Below are 24,344 nucleotides of genomic sequence, written 5' to 3'. Positions count from 1 at the left end.
GCGTATATATGAGTGTGCCTACAGTATGCTTTCTAAGATGTGGCTCATAAATCAGAAAAAAGAAAGGAGAGAAAGAAGAGGGTCAGACAGAGAGAGAGGGAGGGAGAGAGGGAGGATTGCTATGTGTATGCCTTAGTTTGCAAGCATGTATGTGTGCACACAGCTGTATGTGAACACGTTAAGATGGCACAATGGTGCACATGGTAGGCACACACGGCCATGACAGAGGTCAGGGAAGGAAGAGAGGAGAGGGGGATCGACAGGAGGGTAGGAGCAGAAGGTATAGTAATATAGTGAAGTATATTGATGCGTAAAAAATGGCCCTGTGACGGCCTGGCGGCCTGTCCAGGGTGTCTCCCCGCCTGCCGCCCAATGACTGCTGGGATAGGCTCCTGCATCCCCGTGACCCGAATTAGGATAAGCAGCTTGGATAATGGATGGATGGGTATCCATGTATATTGAAGAAGAGGAGTGAAGAACAGAGAGGCATTAGGAATAAAGGAAGACTTCCTACCAACTCACAGCTGTACTGCTGCATGCACTTCATTCCACATGCACACGAGAACCCAAAAATGGATGGAGGAGAAGAGGAGCGAAAATGATATGGGGGGGAGGGGGGGGTCCTTTTTAACATGTAATAAAGCAGAACAGATTACCTGCTTGCTCGCTGTTTCCTTCCTTCTCTCTCTTTTCTCTCCATCTCTCTCTCCCCTCAAGGTGTCCCTGTGGTATCTCAGCTAATATAGGCCCCTTCTTTTAAATCTTCCACTGCACAGTTCAGCACATTTAAATGGGAAGGAACGCTGCCCGTCGGCTTTATGGCCACCGCCTGCACTCTTCAGCGGCCACATCCACTGCAAGTTGGGTACATATTGAGTTTGATGTTGAGCTCTTCATGCAATATGCATGTGTTGCACAATGGACTCTGTGGTGAACAACAGCGCTCCATTTTTCAAGCAAACACAAATTGACCATGAATAACATCTGCCGTAACACTGAGAGCCACAAACAGCCATACCTTAAAAGGCTATCCATAGATCTCTGTTAAGGGTAGACCATGCTCCGATAGCTGAACAGTGCATACACACATCTGGCAATGCCAACAGTCATCTGTCATCATTTCGGTTCGAAATTTCACTTTGAAAAGAGTATAACTTCTCCAGGACTGACACACACAAGCAAGTATACACACACACACACACACACACACACACACACACACACACACACACACAGCCCCCATAGACAAACACAATCATACACACGAACAAACCCACCTAAAACAAAACTACAGAACTGTGCAAACACACACATCCGTCCATTCCATCCATCCATTATCCAAGCCGCTTATCCTAATTCGGGTCACGGGGATGCTGGAGCCTATCCCAGCAGTCACTGGGCGACAGGTGGGGAGACACCCTGGACAGGCCGCAAGGCCATCACAGGGCCGACACACACATTCACACCTAGGGACAATTTAGTATGGCTGATTCACCTGACCGACAAGTCTTTGGCCTGTGGGAGGAAACCGGAGCCCCCGGAGGAAACCCACGTAGACACGGGGAGAACATGCACACTCCACACAGAGGACGACCCCCAAGGTTGGACAACCCCGGGGTTCGAACCCAGGACCTTCTTGCTGTGAGACGACAGCACTAACCACCGCGCCACCCATGCAGACACAAAGACCCATAAATACATGGAAATATGCACACATAGATAGAGACCCCCCCCCCAACCCAACCCAACCCAACCCACCCCACCCCACAGACACAGACCTATAAATTCACTCAAAAAGACAAACACACCAAACAGTGATGGTATGGATCACCCTCGCCTGCCATCAAACCGAGTTCTCAATCACCACATTCTCTATTTATCATAATTTGAGTCCTCTTTAGGGTTAATAGGGTTAAGGGGTGACCGCAGGTTCCCCCTTAAAAAAGCTCTCATGTTCTCTCTAGTTAAGACCCCTGCCAGGATCAAGGGGGAAGGGGGGTGCAAATAAATACAAATGACCCAGTTAGTGAGTGACCCTCGCCACAATGAAATCCACTTGCATAGACATATGAAGGAAGGACAAGGGAGATGGGTAGACATAGAGAGAGAGAGAGGAGAAGAGAGACGAGAAAGAGAAAAGACAAGAGAGAGAGGAGAGACAGAAGAGAAGAGAAGAGAAGAGAGACGAGAAAGAGAAAAGACAAGAGAGAGAGGAGAGACAGAAGAGAGAGGAGAGGCAAGACAGGACAGGCGAGAGAGAAGAGAGGAGAGAGAGGAGAGGACAGAGAGACGGAGGAGAGAGAGAGAGAGAGAGAGAGAGAGAGAGAGAGAGAGAGAGAGAGAGAGAGACAAAACATCAACAGAGGTGTGAGTGTTAAAAGATTTCTCTAGAACAGTGCGAGGGAGAGAGAGAGAGAGAGAAAGCAAGGGTCGAGAGATGGGTGGAAAACGGGGAGGATTTGAGCGAGAGAGAGAGAGAGCAAAGAAAAAGACAGAAAACAATGCGAGGACAAGTGCACAGCGACGAGCACAAAGATGCACAAGGCTCTGGGGAAAGTAGAGGAAAGGAAATGTGCATGTCCTTGTTGACCTGCACACACACACACACACACACACACACACACACACACACACACACACACACACACACACACACACACACACACACACACACACACACACACACACACACACAGAGGACTGGTCTCTGGCCTCAAGCTGATGCGCGCTAGATAAGCCGCATCAATTACAATAAATGAATGAATGAAATTTTATTACTGTGTCGTGCATACACTTATGCCCAGCCTGCATGGGCTCACAAGACACCATAAATTCAGACAAGCCAGTGGCAGAGTACAGCGCACCCACTGTCCCACAACAGAGGAAGACTATGAAGAAACGACTAAAGCCCTTTCTCATTCACATCTTCAGACCATCACTGAGTAGGACAGAACTCATAAGTCGCTGACAGAGACTTACTATGTATTACCATAAAATCAAAAATAAATGCTAATTACATCTATCTTGCCTTCTTTTCCAGGCTTTTGAGGCAAAGTTAGCAAATTTAAACATCAAAATTAAACAGCCGCTTCCGTTTCTGCTCATCTGTAACATCAGATTCTTTCAGGGTTTTGTCGAGCGATTTAGGCGAACATTAAGTCATCATAATTTGTACAGTGCAACAGAAAATGGGACTCGCGGGGCATCCGGGGTGGCGTGGCAGTCTATTCTGTTGCCTACCAAGACGGGGACCACCGGTTCGAATCCCTGTGTTGCCTTCGGCTTGGTCGGGCGTCCCTACAGACACAATTGGCTGTGTCTGTGGGTGGGAAGCCGGATGTGGGTATGTGTCCTGGTCGCTGCAGTAGCGTCTCCTCTGGTCGGTCGGGGTGCCTGTTTGGGGGGAATAGCGTGATCCTCCCACGTGCCACGTCCCCCCCTGGTGAAACTGCTCACTGTCAGGTGAAAAGAAGCGGCTGGTGACTCCTCATGTATCGGAGGAGGCGTGTGGTAGTCTGCAGCCCGGATTGACAGAAGGGTTGGAGCAGTGACCGGGACCGTTCGGAAGAGTGGGGTAATTGGCTAATTACAGTTGGGGAGAAAAAAGAGGGAACATTTCAAAAAAAGAAAAAGGGGACTCGCTTTCCATCCATCCATTATCTGAACCGCTTTATCCTGCTTTCAGGGTTGCAGGGATGCTGGAGCCGATCCCAGCAGTCATTGGGCGGCAGGCGGGAAGACACCCTGGACAGGGCGGCAGGCGGGAAGACACCCTGGACAGGCCGCCAGGCCATCACTTTAAAAATGACAACCCATCACAACCCAGTTCACAATAGAGTATCTATAAATTTGTGCCAATTTTGGCATAAATGAACGATCCTGACCATTTTCCTGCCATTTCTGCACCACCTTATATCATCTTGCATAGGTAAAGCAGCCATTTTGAAGAGAGACAGGTTTGATAAATCACACCTTCGTTTTATGCGCACGTGTTATTGAAAACCAATACTTTGTAAATAAGGCGAAATAAGTGGATTTAGGCGGAGTTAACAGGCTATCTCATTGTTTTTATTTCCTCTCATCAGTAAAACAAACAGAATGTACGCTAGCCTTTCATATTAGCGTCAACGCTATAAGTACAATTATCAGAACTATATCAACATTCAGTATCAAAAACATGCTTCTTGTTGAAAGTTTTTGGAAATGCTCATCAGAACAAGCAGGCTTGTGTTCAAGAGCAGCTATTACTATCAAACAGTCACTCAATCAATTTGTTATCCACATCAGGTCTATTTATTCCACATCATCTCATCAGGCCCATTATGAGCTCTTTACCTATCCTGAATATTGTCTTTTTAGGCCTACTCCAAATATCTAACTGTGCATATTTCTCTTACTTACACCTTGCTAATGTGACAGGTGCTTACTTTTTAGTAGTGCATGAGATCGCAAAACTCTGCAGCGTTCAGTTCAGTCTGTTTATGGCGAAAACCGTGTGGTAGTAATACCAACAAGCTCCCCATGTGGCTCAAAGGTGTACTGCAGCTATAAATCTTGGATAAAAGACGAAGAAATTCAGCAAATTTATTTGGCGACCCACGCAAGATCTCCTGCGACCACTTCGTGGGTCCGGACCCAGTCTCTGGGAATGACTGTGTTGGATATACACTGACTGCTACCAGCTGGAGGAGTTACATATATGCACCAGTTTGTGAGGATGCAAGTCGTATCTGGCGGGCGCTGCGTGGTACGCCTGACGTCCCCAGTTTGAGTCTGACCAACAACCAGTGTAGCGAGTCCAGTTCCTCTCCTTCCGAGCAGTTCTCTCACTTCTCCAATGTACATGATTCAATAAGGCCAAACAAAGGCAAAGCAGAAAAAATATAATATGATAAAAGAGCAATAAAAGCCTATGAGTGGTCGTCCCATGCATTTACCATGATTTACCGTCATTCATTCAGTGACTAAAAGGCTTTGTGTGTGTGTGTGTGTGTGTGTGTGTGTGTGTGTGTCCATGTGTGCCCCTTTTTATAGCCAGAAGGTCGCAGCTCTTAAAGAGTAACATCAGCCTCCAGTATCAGTGTGCTCTGCTCTCTCATCTTCGAAAGTGGGGGGTGACGCTTTAATATGATGAACAGAAGTACTTTGACACAGAAGCATTTGGGATGGCACGCCTGTGGCAGAGTTCAGCTAGCAGGGGCGCAATGTGGGCAGATTTAAGACAGGATACGTGAATATTATATTAGCATAGAAAAGTTGAGATTCCATCCAGGACTAATGGTGTTCATTGGGGGGGGGAGGGTCTTGTTATTCAGTTTTTCCACCAAAAAGAAAAAAAACCCCACAAGGATAATTCCAGATGCACCATGGTGGAGACAACGAAAACAAGACCAAGGTTGTAAACAAGAAAAATAAAGAAGAGGATTTTCCTTGAAGAGTATCTAAAGCGGTTCCTGACTTGTGTGTGCAGAGCTGACCTCCGCCGTGTGCCCCGGCCCACTGTCCAAGCTGCAGCATCCTGCAGCAGCAGGCAGTTCAGCCGCACCTGACGGAGAGGTCAAGGCGCTGCTCGCTCTGCGCTGCCTCTCCGGCTCCTCTGGGAAGAAACATTTTCTCCTCTCTGGAAACGGTGCAGTTCGCAGGCTGCAAGTTGCTGCACACCGTTCTGAGGAAGAAGACAGTCGAACGGGACGCAGCCAGGTCCAATGGCACATGTTTTAAACCTACATTTAGGGTCTCCAAATAAAGTGAAACTTTGTTTTTCCAACTTTCCATCCTTATATCAGTCCCCAGTAATGCTCACTACAGGACGGCTTCATCTCTGTCTACTTGCTGTGGATGGGTCAAAAATGTTACACTGATTTAAGACCGAAGTCCAACAAGCTGCTTCCCACCCTGACTCTCAGTCATGCCTCCAGACGAAGGAAACAGGGCACCCTGGGCGTGAGTCCCACTTCAACCAGGAAGCATTAATAGTGATACACATCTGAGGAGGAGTTACGCTAAACGGAGCAACAGGATGAGTGAGTGAGGAGGTGGTGGTTGGATGTCAGACACGGTGTTCATAATGAAATCTGGGTATTGTAGGAACAGCTGATTCCATTCTGAACCAGACCCGAAACGGATAAAGGGAATTTTCCCAGCCGATGTTGGGTGCGTTTGATTTTTTCCGGTGCAATAAATTCAGGTAACATTCAACACTGACATAACATCCACGATAACGACAGCAAAATTTCCCTTTAACCTAACTTGCTTGTCTTGGGACTGTTGCAGTGAAACTGGAGAACCAAGATGGAACCCGTGCAGACCCCAAAACCCACATTGGGTTTTTTTTAACTGAACAACAATCTGCACCCACGGTGGTGCAGTGGTTAGTGCGGTTGCCTCACAGCAAGAAGGTCGTGGGTTTGAACCCTGGGGTCGTCCAAACTTGGGGGTCATCCCGGGTCATCCTCTGTGTGGAGTATGCATGTTCTCCCCATGTCTGTGTGGGTTTCCTCCCACAGTCCAAAAGACACATAGGCCAGGTGAATCGGCCATACTGAATTGTCCCTAGGTGTGAGTGTGTCAGCCCTGTGATGGCCCGGCAGCCTGTCCAGGGTGTCTCCCCGCCTGCTGCCCAGTGGCTGCTGGGATAGTCTTCAGCATCCCATGACTCGAATTCGGATAAGCAGCTTGGATAATGGATGGATGACCTGCACCTGTGCAGGCTTTGCTTCATTTTTAGCAGAGGTCCAGCCTACTGTAGGACTCTTCCTGTCAACCAAACACACTCAACGGGAATGTTCATGTTCCTTCACCGGAGAGGAAAATGCACAGAGGAGAGGGGTGAAGGCTGTCCAGGAGGCTACCTGTGTACCGATATACATCAGTGTGTGAGGGGATGAACAGAGGAACGGAGAGATGGATGGAGTGAGAATCACTTTGTCTCTCTGGTCGGGAGGTAAAGAGACGGCAAACTGTCAGTTGTCTCCGTCTGACCCAGGCCTCACCGACGTTATGAAGAAAATATGAGAGGCCGTTTATTTATATTCAACAGGTTTTACACACTAAACACACAGCCTCCCTTTACGTGTTTGTATACGCGTGTGTGTGTGTGTGTGTGTGTGTGTGTGTGTGTGTCTGTGTATATGTGTGCAGAGAAAGACAGATGAAACGAGGGCTTAGGCTGATATTACTGTCAAATGTGCTGAATTGAAAAAGATTTATTCGGGAGGTAAAAAATGAACAGAGTAATATTATAGCTTGAAGGGGGTAAAGCAGCGAAGAAGTGACAGGCTGAAATGAGATTTCATCCTCCCTTTCCCGCTCACGCCGTCTCTCTGGTCATCTTAAAAAAAAAAAAAAAGATGGTGCCCCCAGACATATGGCTTTCATACAGACATACCTAAAGACACACACACACACACACACACACACACACACACACACACACACACACACACACACACACAAATACCTCGCCCTTTTTGATTTCCTGATGAATGTCACAATCAAAGCAGAACTTTTGGAAGGCTCCATCGCCGACCAAAAACAGGGGGAGGCTGAGGGGCAGGGAGGAAGGGGTCCAATCTGTCAGTGTTAGAAAGTGTCGGCAAATCCACCCTCGTAGCGCTATGTGATATTCCTGTCCTATCCTCAACTCCGCAGGGGATCCAGAACAAACACAGAATGACCATCCTCAAAAAAAAAAAAAAAACACCCCACCAAAGGTTACCGGTGACAGCAGGCTTAGGACCGACTGCCTCCTTTTCTTTCCTTCTTTCAAGTAATCTCACATCTATCATTCCCTTCCATGCCTGTCAGCTCGCGTTTGAATTTAAAGCCCCACTGGGTCACTGCAGCTTGTCAGGATTCAGTACACACACACACACACACACACACACACACACACACACACACACACACACACACACTAACCCTATATTGAGCATATCTCCACGTGAGTCTGTGCATGAAATAATGCATGCACACTAACATGCAAAAACAGACACACATGTATTTATGAGCACACATGCACACACACACACAAAGTCTTGGAAACATGTTGCGCAGTAAAGGTCAGACGTTCAATGCTGGCCAGTCTGAGAGTGCATCAGAGTTGGATAAACAACCAGTGGTGAGAGTGGCAGCATGTAACTCAGGTGTAGAGAGACAGCCTCCTCTCCTCAGCCCTATGGAACGCTTATCTACAGCCAGCGGCACAAAGAGGATGGACAAAACTTTCTTTCTGCTCTGTGTGTGTGAGAGAGAGACATTGTGTTGTGTTACATTATCATCCCCCCTCTCCCTTTTTCTTCCCCATAGTATCTGGCCAATTACCCCACTCTTCCAAGCCATCCCGGTTGCTGCTCCACCCCCTCTGCCGATCCGGGGAGGGCTGCAGACTACCACCAGCCGCTTCTTTTCACCTGACATTGAGGAGTTTCACCGGGGGGACGTAGCGCGTGGGAGGATCATGCTATTCCCCAAACCCCCCCCCGAACAGGCGCCCCGGCCGACCAGAAGGGGCGCTAGTGCAGCGACCAGGACACACACCCATGTCCGGCTTCCAACCTGCAGACACGGCCAATTGTGTCTGCAGGGATGCGCAACCAAGCCGGAGGGAACACGGGGATTCGAACCAGCGATCCCTGTGTTGGTAAGCAACGGAATAGACCGCCACGCCACCCGGATGCCATGGTATACATTTGTGAAATAAGAACTTGTGCAACAAAAGCCAGAGGCTTTGCATCAAAGCCCAGTCTGCCCGGGTCTTTCTAGACCACTGGATACTGTCAAGTTAATGATTCGAATTTTTTTCTTTCGAATCATTCTAATCCAATAAGATCACTCACGTTGATATGTCTAAAGGATTAGATTTAGCCAATAATATGACGACAATGTTAGTCATCTGCATCGCCAGGCGGCCTGAGGTAGTCCTGTAAAAAACTGGGGAGACGGGAGTTTCTTCCTCTTTTTCTTGCACAAGCGTTAACAAATGCTGTATGTTAGAAATATATATGTGAGCAAGCTGGAATGTCACTTTCTGTATTTGTGTGTGTCTGTTTCTTTGTGTGTGTGTGCGTGCGTGCGTGGATGTAATGAGGTCACAGTGATGCAGTATTGTTCCGGTTGGGAGATTTCCATCATTCTCTGAGAACTCTGGCGGGAATATTGCGGGAGAACGGCAGGGAGCAGCTGCTCCACAACACCTACGCAAACAATTGCATGCAGCGCACACACATGCTGGCATCACGCTCACACACACTTCTTATCTCCCCTGAGTATCTACCTCTAACACGTTTTTTTTCTTCTTCTTTTCAATATTTTCGAGGAAATTTTCCACACTGCACCTCTGCGGCGACGCGGACACACTGCGGATGCATACACGGAACCGTGTTTCCAGGTGATCCATCTACCGCTGACACACAAGCTTGTATGAAGTTGTGCATACTGAATTTCTCCTATCGCAAAACCAGGTTCACTCATCAAACAACGGCGAGACTCTACACCTTAGAGACACCCATTCCCCCGAGGCAAGCAAGCGCGCAGACACACACACACACACACACACACACACACACACACACACACACACACACACACGTGCAAACACATGTGGCTAGAACATGGACAACTTGGGCAACTAAAACAAACACCACAGAGACACAAAAGAGATAGTACAAGTGATTTATCACTGATTCTATGACCAACGACACACTAACCCAGTTCGAGTCCCCGGCAACCCCTCCTTGACTATAGTAATACCAGCCTGAGCTACGATACTAATCAACACTTAAGAGCATCTTCACTCTCTCCACATTAGCGTTGACTTGAACCCAGAGTGAGAAAATGAAGACGTTCTAATGAGGGAAAAGAAGACATCTCCCACACTTCATAAAAGTCCCACATTATCATATCAAACCCATGTTAATTCTAGCAAGTATGGATATAGCCCTCTCTTGCCATTTTTTTTTATATATATATCTCCGGAGGGCATTTTCAACTTTGAGGAAATCAAAAGGCTGTGAGACTAAATATCTCCTCTTATTATTCAACCGAGGCCACAGATAGGATCTTATCTCAGTGGGCTTTCTGTCATGGCACAGAGTGAGAGAGAACAAGAGAGGGAGCGAGAGAGTGAAAGAAGCTAATATCAGCAGGGAAATGCAATAGGGACTCAAGAGAAAGGGAGGATGCAATGGAAATAAGGTTTCTGTGCGAGTGTGTGGACAAATACTGTCTCAACATCCCTTAGGTCCAAATAAATTCTATGTTTCAGCTAGTCACACGCAGGCTAGTTAGCATACACAGATGAGTTACACACCATGTGCAAATTAAAATGCTAAACAAACCAATTAATACAGTCATACCTATCTACTCAAACACAAAACAATGTCACTGAGCACACCCCATGAAACAGAATTACCATCTATCCAGTTCTCTTTCCCTCCCTTCCCTGCCTTAAAACACCAGATCTTTCCTCCATTTCATTAGCACACACCCACACCCACCATCCTGTCTTACTTCCACAGCACTTTAATCCAATCACAGCCCTGCTAATGCACCCCTCGTAATCAAATCAACCAATCACAACCCTCCATACAGAGGCCCGGAGCACATGACTACCAGCACGTTAGCCCAACATTCCCAACGTCAGTGTTGTCATGTTGCACTAATGCTACTCCAGTATTTTTTTTTCTTCCTTTAATGTGATTTGGGAAGTCTCAGCTCCAGCTACCTCGAGTAAACCGCCAAACCCCGGCAGACTAGGCTAATCAGTTTCCTGCATTTCTGAGGGAGACAATGATCCAAGCGTTAGCGCTGGCTAATGACAAGCTAACACAATTAGCCTAGCCTCCCAAGAGGAGACTCCACAGCCAGGGCTCAGGCCCACCCCCTTCTGCAGGCTCCTCATCCACTTTCCCTGCATTACTGTGGAGCCTAATGGCCCCCTATTAAGAAGACAGATGGAACAAGAATGAGAAGGATTCTTTGTCTTCTTCAGTTACATTTATGTGCTGGCTAGGCTAATGTGCTACATCTATGCAGAGTTGGGAGTTTAATATAACTGCCTCTGCTAATAGCGCTGGTATAATAAGATTTCCTTTGCAAGGTGTGCTGGAGACAGACTTGGAGAAAGACTTAAATCCTGTTTAATGATGGGTAAAGAAGGTAAAGTTTAATCCCCACTGTGACCACCCATGCTAAAAATGTATGCTCTTGTGTTCTCTGAGATACTTTAGATAAAAGTGTTCAACAGTGCATGTGGAAGTCCTTCATGAGTAAAATTGTTTTGGCAAATAATTCTGTTTTCAACCTTCTCGGAACAGCAAATGGATGAGATTTGTCCCATGAATCCCATCTTTTTTTATTATTATTATTAAAATATTTAATTGTTTGAAAGGCAAAAAAAATAACTTTCTGTGATAGACAACATCTGCAATTTCTTAAGCAAGTTAAGAAATGCCAAGCAAATACCATTTTACCTAGGTTAAGATTGACTGTTGACTAAGGTTTAGATGATGTGGTTGCCATTTGGGGAGCACAACAGAGGCCTTGCCAGCTATTGACATATATAAATATAATCATCATGCCTATGTAAGGCTATCACTGAACTACATCATCAACACAGGCTAATGGGCCAGGCTAATGTGGTTCTGATTAAAAGGCTTCAGTTAGTATGTAGCTAACATAATTTGATGGTGTGTTCACTAATCCAGATAGGCTTTTAGTGTTCCAGCAAAATGCTGAAGGGCTTTATGTGATTGCAAGGCTTTAATGGACTACAACCATGGCCATGTAGCTTAGCAATGCAACATTAACACCAGCATGGATTGCTTTGAGTAAAAAGATGAGTATATAAGATAAAATCTATCTCAAACAACAAAACACAGAGATAAAGCTTAGAAAGCTTTACATTGTTCAATACCATCAATATGGTATCTAAATTCCTAGATCAAATTTTTGACTTTTAACTGTATCTGAACTTACTTATACTTGGCATTGACTTGGTCTGCAGCCTTGTGGTAGTTCTCTGTGGTGACCTTGTAGAACTTTGCACTCTGAGGGAGGGAGGGAGGGAGGGAGGGAGGGAGGGAGGGAGAGGGAGAAGGGGGGGGGAGAATACATCAAAATCAGATTGCAATCTCTTACATAAAACAGCGAAGTCAATTCAATTTATTCACACCTTTCATTCTCTCCAAGTTGGAAGCAATCTAACCATATGGAAACAGTGCAGACTGGCAAAACCTCTTGCTCCCTTGCTTTACATATGATATATGTCTGCCAACACAGCAGCCAGGCCTTCACCATTCTGCCCTATCTCTCAAACTCCATTTATGAAGGGGGCTATTGAGGGCACAATATTATTACTAGTTGAGTTGATGATAATTATTTAGACATATATACTATTGTAGAGTATTGTGCGTTGGATGACTTGGTCAAGTGTACACAGGTTGTGGCTTGGGTGTCCCTTGGGTTGTTTGCATTTGGAGTGCGTTGTGTGAACAAATTAATATCTATTTGGTCACATTTATGTGTGTGTGGATGTTTAGACTGCTGTAATAGCAGCCTGCAAACTTGTTGGGTTACCAGGTCTCTAGTCAACAACCTATAAACCAAAATCATGACCCCATAGTGACCCATTGTTAATGAACCCATGGACAGGAACCATCAACCTGAATTACCTCCTCAAACACAGCCATAAAACGCAGCCGCACCATCATTTGCTCTTGTAAGTTGTAGCCTTTTGTCAGACCTCAGAGGGTGTTTTGTACATTTATGATTGATTGGACTGATGTAAAGTTTTAAGAGATGGATGGTTTGATTGAGAACAGTTGTACATGGTTTGATCTGGGGTACAAGAAGACCATATGCACTGATGCCAAACTGCTACGCAACAAAGAAAATAGTCAATGCAAATGAAAAAGAAATACTGTGCTATCACAGATCGCCAAAATGCTAGTTGGCGGTGGTATTTCTATGCCACTGTGTTGAGTTTCGCATAGATAGTAGAGGAAGTTTCTTCACGCATTTCAAACAATGGCGACTGAAACTGAGCAGATCATGTTGGAGTTGGAGTTAATAAATATTGAACAACGGTTAGTTTTACGGAAATTCATGCTACGCAGAAAAGAGAGACGACTTTGGAGGAGACGGAGTGTACAACCATTGAACCCATAGAGGCGGAGTGTGAATTTTCTGTGCTTGTCCGGCCACTGAGAGACATGGACGAGGAAATCCGATGCTACGAAGCGGACCAATCACAGTTGTTGCGGTCAGCGTTGCCAAGACATGTAGTTACATTTCTGGAGGTTCACATCAGGCTACGGCGTAGCCGGACAAACGCCGTACCTGCGGGGTAGCTTCTATACAGAGCTTAAACCGGTTTGATTTTATGCAAGTCAACTGAGTCAGTATTTTTCATTATGAGACGTTCTGGCAAATTAAAAAGTAGCCTAGTACATTAGCAACATGCGCTAAATCCAGTTTGCATTGCATTAGTAATAATAAGCGACAAAACTACGTTATTGAAATAATATCATTTGTTTATAAACGGATTAATGGAGCCACTAATGTCTTGACAGGCTGTGCATAATTTGTGTACCATGCAGTAGAAAAGCGTTATTGGTGCTGAGCAGAGGCCGGCAACATGGAGATCAAATGTCAGTAGAAGTGGGGGGGGTTGCGCACGGACGGAGTGTTTGTTCACTTTGGGGGTGACCAGAGAGACGAGACATGGCAGAGTTAAGTGTCAACGAAGACGAAAACTGCGCCTTTAAGGCCACTTTCGGATACGAAACCGACAAAAGAAATGAGCCGAAAAATCTAAACGAGATTTTTATATTTTGATTATTTGATATTTTCGCAAGTTGCACTCGGCCGAATGCTTATTGCATTTATTACTTTGACGTTTAGAAGAAGAAAATTCAAACTGAATTGTGAGAAATAAAAACGCGACGTGTCGGCGAGTTGCTACTCTCATTCAGTCTCATTATGTTCCACTTGTGAGTCAGGTGCGACACTTAGTGGTAAAATTTGGTATGCCGGTTCGGTCCGGCGTTTGGCATAATATCAAACCGGTTTGTAAAAAATGTACACCGGCTCAACCCCAGGATCAAATATCCTACAAAGCTTATCTGCACTTTACCTTTAACGTTTTTAAACTATGCTAACTGGGCCAGCGAAGGTTTCAGTGGAATACTCTTAATTAGGTCCAGAGCTAGCTGCCCCTGCTATGCGTATGCCCACTTATTACTGGGATCCAAACAGAATGCTGAAATTCAAGCTTAACTAGGCTTTGATTGCAATTAAAATTGATGCAATGTGCAAAGGAGATGAATTATCCTCGGGGTATCTGTTACCTAGGCGTCAGGACTATGCAATGTGAAAGATAAACACTGGACTATGTAATGCGAAAGATAAACACAATCACTGACCAGATGACCAACTCACAGCCATCTCCTTCATTCTAAACATAACACTTAACTAAACCTATGTCAGTGCTGCTACACTGCGAGATAAATTCGTGCCCTGTAGTGTCCTGTCCTATCTGCTCAGACTTCACCTTTCGAGAGAGGGATCATTCATCATGCTTCTGAACAGATCAATGAGAATGAACAGAGCTGCGGAGCAGATCAATAGTCATGTGTTATAGAGTCAGAGGAAGATGGGACATGACATGGCGCTGACAGGCTAGGATAAAGATTTGAGGATCTCTCTTCATTTGGATGGACACCTATAATTGCCCCTCAAACCAAGAGTCTTCTGCATGTTGAGCACATCAGAAGAGTTTATGCTAAATGTAAGCGCATGTGGTAAGTGTTCCTTCCCGGCCTCAGATTGAGTGGTTTTCAATCAGGACAAATAAACTGTCAGGAGTGATGGAAAACGATTTACACAATTTAAAAGGAAGCTAATTTGAAAATAAAAGGCCAGATTTTTGGGACTCCTTGAGGCAAGAGTCAAGACGGCTCCTGGGGTGCTAAGAATGAGCCGGCGGTTCAGATAAGGAGAGAGACTAAAGGGCGATGGTTGGCGCAAGAGAGAGAGACAGACAAACAGGCAGAGTTGGAGTTATGTCCCTGTTTGGAATACTAAGTGTGATGTAATAATACCTGCCTAAATGGCAGAGCCGGCACTAATCAGCACTCTAATCCGCTTGGGAGCACAAAAGGCCACATGTGACAGTGATTGCGGGACCTGCTACCATACACACAGAACACACACACATGCACGAACGCACACACACGCGTGCAAACACACACAGCTACATCCCACACATCTTAGAAGATAATATGAACACAACACGCACATACCTGACAGTAATTTGTGAGGCTGTTGTGTGTGATTACTGAGTGGTCTCAAATTGTGATTTCCTGAAGGTCCCCAAACTGATTTGGAGAGTAACTCTGACCTTCCATTAGAGCGGAGATGAGGCCCCCCTTGGTTTGACTGAAAACCCTCGTCTCCCCTCCCAAAAAGATAATCTATTTTAGGGAGACAAAAACCCATCAACCTTGATCATAATTTGTGCAACGGATGTTTCTTGATTAGCACCACACAGTTGTTTTTTTTCCTTGTTGGAGGAACATAATTCTGTATATAATGGACCCAGTCTTGCCCATACCTCCCATTTGATCATCTAAGGAGCCACTTCAGTGACAAAAAAATGGTGTGATTCCATTTATTTCTTTACCCTGTTACTCCATTTGTTTTGAAATGGGTTTTAAGCTGATCTGGAGCCAGACCAAATTGCATGTGGGGGGGTGTCAAAGACAAATGAAGTCATTATTGCTAATGCACTCAATCGATATGGAGAAGACAGAAGCTGGACCCCCGAGTTGAATTTAGAGATAGACCCACAAGACCCACAATTTTTAATGAGTAAAACAACTAATTTGCTGTGCTGATGGCTTCCCCTCTTGAATCTGTTGCCGAGCAGGGGAGGCGCAACATGGAGAGACACTACTGCAGCAGTAGTAATGACTTACCATGTGACACACTGCGGCTAGCCCCAAAAGGAGAGCGACTGGGCTGGCGCACTGTTATTAAGCATATCCTACACACACACACACACGCACACACACACACTAGTGACCACGCAGAATTGTCTGCTTGGTTTAAGAGCGCAATACAGCTTCTAAAGATGCAGATCAATGGAGGAGGGAGGGGGGCTAATTTATGTTTTGCTATGCTAACATAAGAGGCTCTTCAAAGTGGTGCCACCGCCTGCTGTGTTTTGGAGGAGGCTAAGTAAAAGGCAAACTTTCAACTTCAAAAAAGGAGGAAAACGCCTATAAAGACAAAAAAGACAACCGAAGTCACACAACAAAGCCTCTTTATGGGCGACTTAGTTATATCTCGAAGTACATATATGCAAAGTTAATATCAAGTGGGGAGGGAAGATTTTTTGGGGTGTGTGAGTGTGTATGCAGGTGAGCGAATATCTTTCCTGTGTAAAGGCTAAATAGACATACTACCATGTGAATGAGCCCTACTGTCTTACTGTGTGCCGTATCTCTCTTATCTTAACAAAGGTCAGAGACAGTATGAGAGGAAAGATGAGCAAATGGACTAAACTGACCTCTGTGTGCATGTGTGGGTGCGCGTGTGTGCGAGTTAAACTGAATGAATGTGGACAGCTCCTGCTGAGGTCTTATCTGCTGATAAATCTCTGGTAATTCAATTACGTGCGCGCGCGCGTGTGTGTGTGTGTGTGTGTGTGTGTGTGTATGGTAAGCAAGGGGCTCTAACCCCTGTATGAAGTGACTGGTTGATCATGGCCCACATTTGACAAAATGGACTACTGAGTTGTGGTACCGGGACTAAAGTCACTGAAGAGAGCAAGAGAGAGAGAACCATTACACTGTAAAAAGTGAGGGGAAAATAACAAGGAGTCAACAGATTATATACGATTTGTTAAAGCCTATGCAGAGCTGGTAAAGAAGTGTAAAAGGTTGTTCGGTGTGACTGTGTGTGTGAGTGAGAGAATGTTTTATACACAAACACTCACACACACACATACACAGGAAGTGAAAAGAAGAGAGAAAGTGGGAGAAGGGGAATGAAAAAGAGGCAGTGATGGAGAAAGAGACAGGGAAGAATGAGAAGGAGAGCATGAGAGAGAGAGAACAAGATCGGGAGAGATGATGATGGACAGAGGTGGAGAGGGAGAGAGAGAGAGAGAAAGGCCATTGCTGTTTTTTTTTTTCTCCCCCAATGTTCTTTCCAGTGTATTTCTTCCTCGCTCAGCACTGGGCAACTTTGCTACGAGATGGCAATTGCTGTTGTGATTGTCCCCCATGGGAGAGCAGAAAAATCCAATTTCATCGATATACAACGTGAGAAGAAAGAGATTGGGGGGGAGAAAAAAGGAGGAAAAAAAATCATTGCTGAAAAAAAAAGAAAAAGAGCCACAGAAAAAGAAAACAACAGTCAAAAAAAAAAAAGCTGAAAAGTGAGAAATAGAGAGAGACAGGCAAGCAGGGGATGGAAGGCTGGGAAAGAAGTTGACCAAAAAAAAAAAAAGAAAAAGAAAGAAAGTTGATTGTTAAATATGAGATTGTTTTACAGCGCGGCAGGTATTGAGTGAAAATGTAATAAATATATAGATATTGTTTTCAGTGGCTATTTGGTGGCTGGGGCAGCAATGAGAGGCAGCGGGCTGAGCTGACTGGGAGCCCTGGTGATGGCCTGTCACTGGAAGCTCCTCTGATGAATGGCCATGTTGGATTGGAACAGACATGTAATATATATCAGACTTTTATTCTGTCTCTCTCTCTCTCTTCCCCTCCTCTCTCTCACCTCTCTTCATCTTTCTCTCTCTCCCTGTATCTGTGAGAGATGCTGGAGGGGCCTGAGGCAACCGGGAGGGGGGGGTAGAAGAATGTGACGAGTGATAAAATTAAGAGAGATGAAGAAAAAAAAAAGAAACGGAGCGAAAGACGGAGGCAACGAATGCTGGATGGAGGCGAAAGAATGAGCTGTGGGGGGGGGGGGTGGAAAATAAAAAGAAGAGCTATTAAAGCAGTCCAAACAGACTGCACCCCCTGCTGATTCCCCAGCCATTTACTGCACAGTAAGACAACATGCAATATGCCCGCCATTGATCTGCCGTTACGCACAAGATCGCTCACCAACAGTACCAGGAGCGCGCACGTGCAGGCACGTGCACATGTGCTTACACACACACACACACACACACACACACACACACACACACACACACACACAACACACACACACACACACACACACAGAGTTGCAGACTGGTGTTTTTCCTTCTTTTGTCACAGTTGCTTCATTATGTGTTAACATTACTGTACCCCCCCCCCCACACACACACACACTCCCACTCCCCACACACACACACATACAGGCAGGCAGGCATGCACGTGCACATACTTCACACAGCTCCCAATTACGCCAACATACAGCAGTCCCGCATCACAGACCCTGATGGAGTCATGGACAAATTGAAATGGGGCGTTTGTGTGTGAATTATGCGAACAAAAGGCGCTTGGGAAATTCGGCGCATTTATCATGTAAATCCCGCTACATAAAAATCGATAAAAGTGTAGGGCGGTGCTGCTCATTTTCATAGGTCCTCGTTGCTTGTCGTTCCCTTGCTCCCTCTTTCTCTCCTTCCTCTCTTGTTCTTCATTATTCAGGGACGCTCTATCTCTGTCTCCATCGGCCTCCTCTGCCCTTTATCACTCTATGACGCTTTATCTTTCTCCCTCTCTCCTCGCTCACCTCTCTCTTATTCTTTATTATTCAATTACACCTTATCTCGATCTCCTGCGATCTCTCCTTCCCGTTTCCCTCTCTCCTCTATCAAAAGCGCTCCTTAATCTCCCGTTTTTGTCTCAGCCGTCCTGTCCCTGTCCCTTCAACAGTCTCTTCTCTACAGTTTCTGTTCTCTCCATCACACACCATCTCCTCATCTGACTCTGGGCTCTTTTATTTCCTCCTTCCATTCATCTCTCGATCGCTCGATCTCACCTCCCCAGCTTCCGCTCTCTCTCTTTATATCTCTCTCTCACCACTCTTCATCTTTCTCTTCCCCTACTCTCTCTCGCTTTCCGAAGTGTGAAGGGGATTGGTTGACGTACCAGTCTAAAGGATATTGACCAGAGGCAAACATATCTGATGGATGACTCCTGCTAGCGGCCAATAATGCCAGTGTTAGATGGACTCCTCGTCACTTTTTACAATCCCAGTTGACTCCGATACAGCGAAGTTGCACCAACCAGCGATGTGATAATACGACAAGAGACAAAAAAAAAAAAGAGCCAAGAGAAGCCCGGTTCAAAAGCTGGAGGGGAGGGAGGTGTAACGCATCTCAGAACATCTCAGAAGTAATGTACCTTTCGGCTCTTCGCCTTTCAGTGTCTGTCTGGGTCTTTGCAGAGATATAAAAATGCAAATGTCGACGAAGGGGGTGGCGTCACACCTCTTTTGTTCCCCTTCGCAACCGGTCGTCTTTGCAACTGATTTGATCCCCGTTCCGCCTTGCAGGAACAAATCCTCCGCTCCTCTTCGGCACCGACTCGACCACAACTGGTCGGACTCCCAGTCACCGATACGAGTCCGCCGTCATTTACTTCTTGGGTTTAGTTTAAGAAACTAGCCTTGGTGAGCGAAGGGGGGGGGGGATTGCTAGCTTTATTGACCCAAGAGGAAACGCCGTGCATATAATGAACTCTTAAATAGCAAAACAGCCAAGACACTGTTGTTGAGGAGGAAAAATTACTGCAACAGTAAATTACTGCATTCCTGCTGTTGCTGGACTCAGCAGAGGAAAGGCGTTAAGAGACGGCCAAGCAGCAATATATATACACAAAACTATATTTTCCCTGTATGTGTGCATTTGTGCACACGTGTGGACACACACATGTATGACCCCTCCTTTTTTTTCTAACAAAAAATCTAATTCAAACCGAGGTCCACCTGCAGGTGTCGAGAGCGATGCTCCCACTAAATCAATGGCAGTTTTTCCCGGCTTGTTTTTGTGCCGGGAGGAACATTTAGCTGGAAACAGTGTGAATTTCTCTTTTTTACCTCCGCCGAAACAGGGCAATCGACTTTGCGCCCTCCGAAGAGGACAAACTGCCCCAGCATGAGGATGTCATGTTCGGGTACACCGACAATACAGCGCGTTATTCTCTCTGGGACTCTGTTGTGATTTGAGAGCAGCGTGAAGTCGTCCATTTAAAAACGCGCTTTAACAAGGCGTTTGACCCCGCTCCCCTCCCCGGGACCAGCGTGCGGCAGCTGGCTGAAGTGAGCTGAGCCGAGGCGCTTGACTTTTGTTCTCCTTCCGAGGGCTGCGGTCGGACAGGGAACAGTGGGGTGGTGTCATTTCCAGAGACAGGAGGACACGCCGAAATGAGGGAGAATTGACCCTTTCTCCTTCAGTTGGAGGAATGGAAGGAGAGGGAGAGCGAGAGAGAGAGATGTACGCCACACTGGGAACAGCATGTGGGTTTTCACTTTGGGGATAAAAGCAGGAACAGTGGGATGGTGGAAAAGAACAGAGAAGAGTAAATGTGGCGGTTCTCCGACTTACCGTTTGATGGTGACTGACTGGGCGTTCATCCGTGTAAGCATTTGTGCATGCTCCTGTATTTGTCTGTGAGTGTGTGTATGTATGTATGTAGTTAGGTGTGTGTAATAGTGCGAGCCACAATGAAAATTTCCCCAGGCAGTACCCCCAGCAGCATTGTGTGCGACGCACTTTCTTTAAAATAGAGATGATATCATCATGCTACGGGGCTGTACGATGCAGCAGATCGGGACTTGAATAAGAGGTTTGTTTTAATAGTGAAAATGATATGCAGCTAATAACGTAAGGTGAATAAAAAGTAACGTGGCAACAATTCTGTAAAACTACCAGAAGGAAGATCCAGAATAATCATTTAGAGTGAACATATTGGAAAATGATTTTGTGTGATAGTGTGGTCCAGGACGGCATTGTAATTGGTTATAGTGAATAAAGTGACATAAATTTTTAGCGGGATAAACATACGTTATCATTACAATTCACTGAGAGCACAATGTCTCTTCTGTGATGATTGGTAGCAGTGCCAATATGTGAGCCAGTAGGAACACGGTACGAGATTATATTGCTTTACACCAAGTATTGATCTTCTGCATTCAGAATCTTAAAATAGTGTATTAAATCAATAACCGATGAGTGATCCGGTTTGAATTATTAATTACTAAATTATTTTCCGATGAAAAAAAAGAAAAAAGAAAAAAAAAAGGTCCCCAGTGAAATGAAGTGGGCCTGGGGATGATGAAGTCCACTCACGCCTTTGAACGGATTCTCTCTCCTGTCATGTATGAGGCGTCTGCAGATGCTCTTACCCGCTCTTCCAGTCGGGCCACCTGCTCTCTGTAGAAGGCATCCTGCTTCTTCAGCTCGGACTCTCTGGCCTCCAGCTGCTTGGCCTAAACACACACACACCCAGCCACGTGTACCCATGCACACACATACACAATGCATAAGCACACACATGCACACACAAGGGGAGAAGAGAGAAAACTATTACTTATATGCTCAGTGAGGCATGGCTTTGGCAGAGTAAAAAAAAAAAAATCGCACACAAAAACAGAGAGACAGACCTGAGAAAAAAAGCAAATAATGAGAGAACTCAGACGTGTGTGTCTGAGGGAGGGAAACAAATGACACAATACAACAGAAACACAGAAAGAAACTATGCTTAAGTGATGCTAGCGGGCAGAATTTAACTATATGCTTGATGTGGAAATGGGACTCGGCTAGTTTTCATGGGACAGTGGACACATTATAGCAAATGAGTCAACACACTGGTCAGACTCTGTAAACCTGCCGCCAGTGGGCCGTGGTCTGCATTTGTTCTAGCATGCGCCTGGTAGACCGGATGTGCTGCCATGATGGGAAGCTTCTCCGCGTCCTTGTCCAGCTCATTTTGTGCGCTCACATCTCGCTGCTAATCATCACGGTAAACTAAGACTATGGAACCGGAGGAGGCATAAAACCATTTGCATGTGGTTCATAACAGTAACATCATTAGTCTTACTAATACTATAATTATTTTTTTTTGGGGGGGGGGATTTCCCCCCCCTTTTCTCCCCAGTTGTATCCGGCCAAATACCCCAGCCTTCCCAGTTGCTGCTCCACCCCCCTCTGCCGATCCGGGGAGGGCTGCAGACTACCACATGCCTCCTCCAATACATGTGGAGTCGCCAGCCGCTTCTTTTAACCTGACAGTGAGGAGTTTTGCCAGGGGGACGTAGCGCGTGGGAGGATCACGCTAATCCCCCCCACCCCCAACAGGCACCCTGACTGACCAGAGGAGGCGCTAGTGCAGCGGCCAGGATATATAGCCACATCTGCCTTCCCACCCGCAAACACGGCCAATTGTGTCTTTAGGGATGCCCGACCAAGCCTGAGGCAACAAGGGGATTCGAACTGGCGATCCCCGTGTTGGTAGGCAATGGAATAGACCTCCACACGCTACGCGGATGCCCCATTACTTTTTTTTTGTACCGAAAACTGTACTGACTGTTAAACAATGATGTATGGACAGCTCTGAGAGACAGAACGCACACGTCTTTTACCATTTCCAAAGGATAACATGTAAATACATTTCCATCATTCTGAATGTGCACACACTTAGCCCTGTGTGCACAACATATGCTAAATATATGTGCAAAGTGCAAAGGTATAAAGTGCGAGTGTATGTGTGTGTAGATCCATCACCAGCCATGCTCCAGTGTTTGTGTGTATGTGTGTGTGTATCCTCGTTTCATCCTCTGCTTAGACAGTGTCAGACCAAGAGGATAACATCAGTTCTCGACACGGCAGAACTCCATGGTCAGACTTAAATTCCCCCTCGTCCATCTATCTCCGGCGTTCTCTGCTACGCTGTGACTTTCACCGAACGTACAGCTGACTCTCTGGGTGATATACAGGGTAGATAAGACCCCTTCTAGAAAAATCTACCTGGCAGAGGAGACCTATAGTATATCAAAGTTAGGGGTTAATGTACTTTCAGGTCATTCAATTCTGAATAAAGTTTAAAAGGTAAATCCAGGCCAACAGTGTCAACTTTAAATCTCAAATTCTTTGTTCGCCTGGCAAACAACATTTTTCGCAGCTTTTCCCGCACGAGGACGTGAATCCAGTGACCAATTCAGATGGAAATAAACTGGCGCCAAACTGCCAACCACGATGGACACACTATGGAAGGTGCTGGAGTCAGCGGGATAGCTAAATTGGTGGAAAGCGGTTTCATATGTGTCTCAGCTTCAGTTCACTTTTTACAATTTTTGTAAAATTTGTTTTACGGCAAATGTCTTGATGCATGCTCAATAATCCAGGTAAGGAAATCACAGGAAGTTGAATCAGTTCATCTGGACACAACGCTTGAGAGAGACATGTTTCATCACTCACCTAAATGAGCTCTTCAGTCTCAACTGACTGCAGGTATCAGCACCCTTATAAACAACACAGTGGCATAACGACCGAAACCAACGATCAGTGTCATATGCAAATTGCCGTGACCATTAACTAGAGTTACAATGGCCATGTGTACTATTCACAGAGGATTGGGGAATAGTTGCAATTACAGCATTGTAAGATGGTGACAGATGTAGTCTTTCTGACCAATTGGGAAAACTAAACAGACGCTGGCCAAGAGGATGGCACAACACAGGACAGCTAACACGTCAGGCCAGGACTCCACAGTCTACACCCATCTACAGGACAGCGGCCACTATTTCAAGGATGAGGATGTGCACATCCTTGATAGGGAGGAACGCTGGTTTGAACGGGGAGTCAGAGGCCATCTGTGTGATTGATGATATATATATATATATATGTATATACTTTATTGATCCCCATGGGGAAATTCTTCTGAGCATTTAGCCCATGCTAGCTGTGTAGCTAGGAGCAGTGAGTAACCACCGTGCAGCACCCAGGGACCAACTCCAGCTCGTCTTGCCATGACTCGGTCAGGGGCACAGACAGGAGTATTAACCCTAACATGCATGTGTTTTTGACAGTGGGGGAAACCGGAGCACCCGGAGAAAACCCACCGCAGACACGGGGAGAACATGCAAACTCCACACAGAGGAAGACCTGTGATAACCCCCAAGGTTGGACAACCCCAGGGTTCGAACCCAGGACCTTCTTGCTGTGAGGCGACGGCGCTAACCACTGGGCCCCCGTGAAGAGGGAACGACCATCCCTGAATCAATAGTTGTTGTTGGTCGTTATGCCACTGTATTGTTTATAAGGGTGGGGATACCTGCAGTCAGTTGAGACTGAAGAGCTCACTTAGATGAGTGAGGAAAAATGTCTCGCTCAA

General features: G+C 45.9%; 1 protein-coding gene across 1 annotated transcript in view; it reads right to left on the bottom strand.

Moving 5' to 3' along the window:
* The window catches only part of chchd3a (coiled-coil-helix-coiled-coil-helix domain containing 3a), a 124,126-nt gene that overhangs the window by 32,550 nt on the left and 67,232 nt on the right, over positions 1–24,344 (bottom strand). Inside the window, exons 6-7 of the mRNA XM_056275915.1 lie at positions 21,358–21,441; positions 11,977–12,047 (exon numbers count right to left, since the gene is read on the bottom strand). Of these exons, the coding sequence (XP_056131890.1) occupies positions 11,977–12,047; positions 21,358–21,441 (155 nt within the window). The remainder of the gene's footprint in view (positions 1–11,976; positions 12,048–21,357; positions 21,442–24,344) is intronic.

The sequence above is a fragment of the Lampris incognitus genome, chromosome 3, assembly GCF_029633865.1.
Source record: "Lampris incognitus isolate fLamInc1 chromosome 3, fLamInc1.hap2, whole genome shotgun sequence".
In the NCBI taxonomy this organism is placed as follows: domain Eukaryota; kingdom Metazoa; phylum Chordata; class Actinopteri; order Lampriformes; family Lampridae; genus Lampris; species Lampris incognitus.
This window is presented reverse-complemented; position numbering and strand designations above follow the sequence as displayed.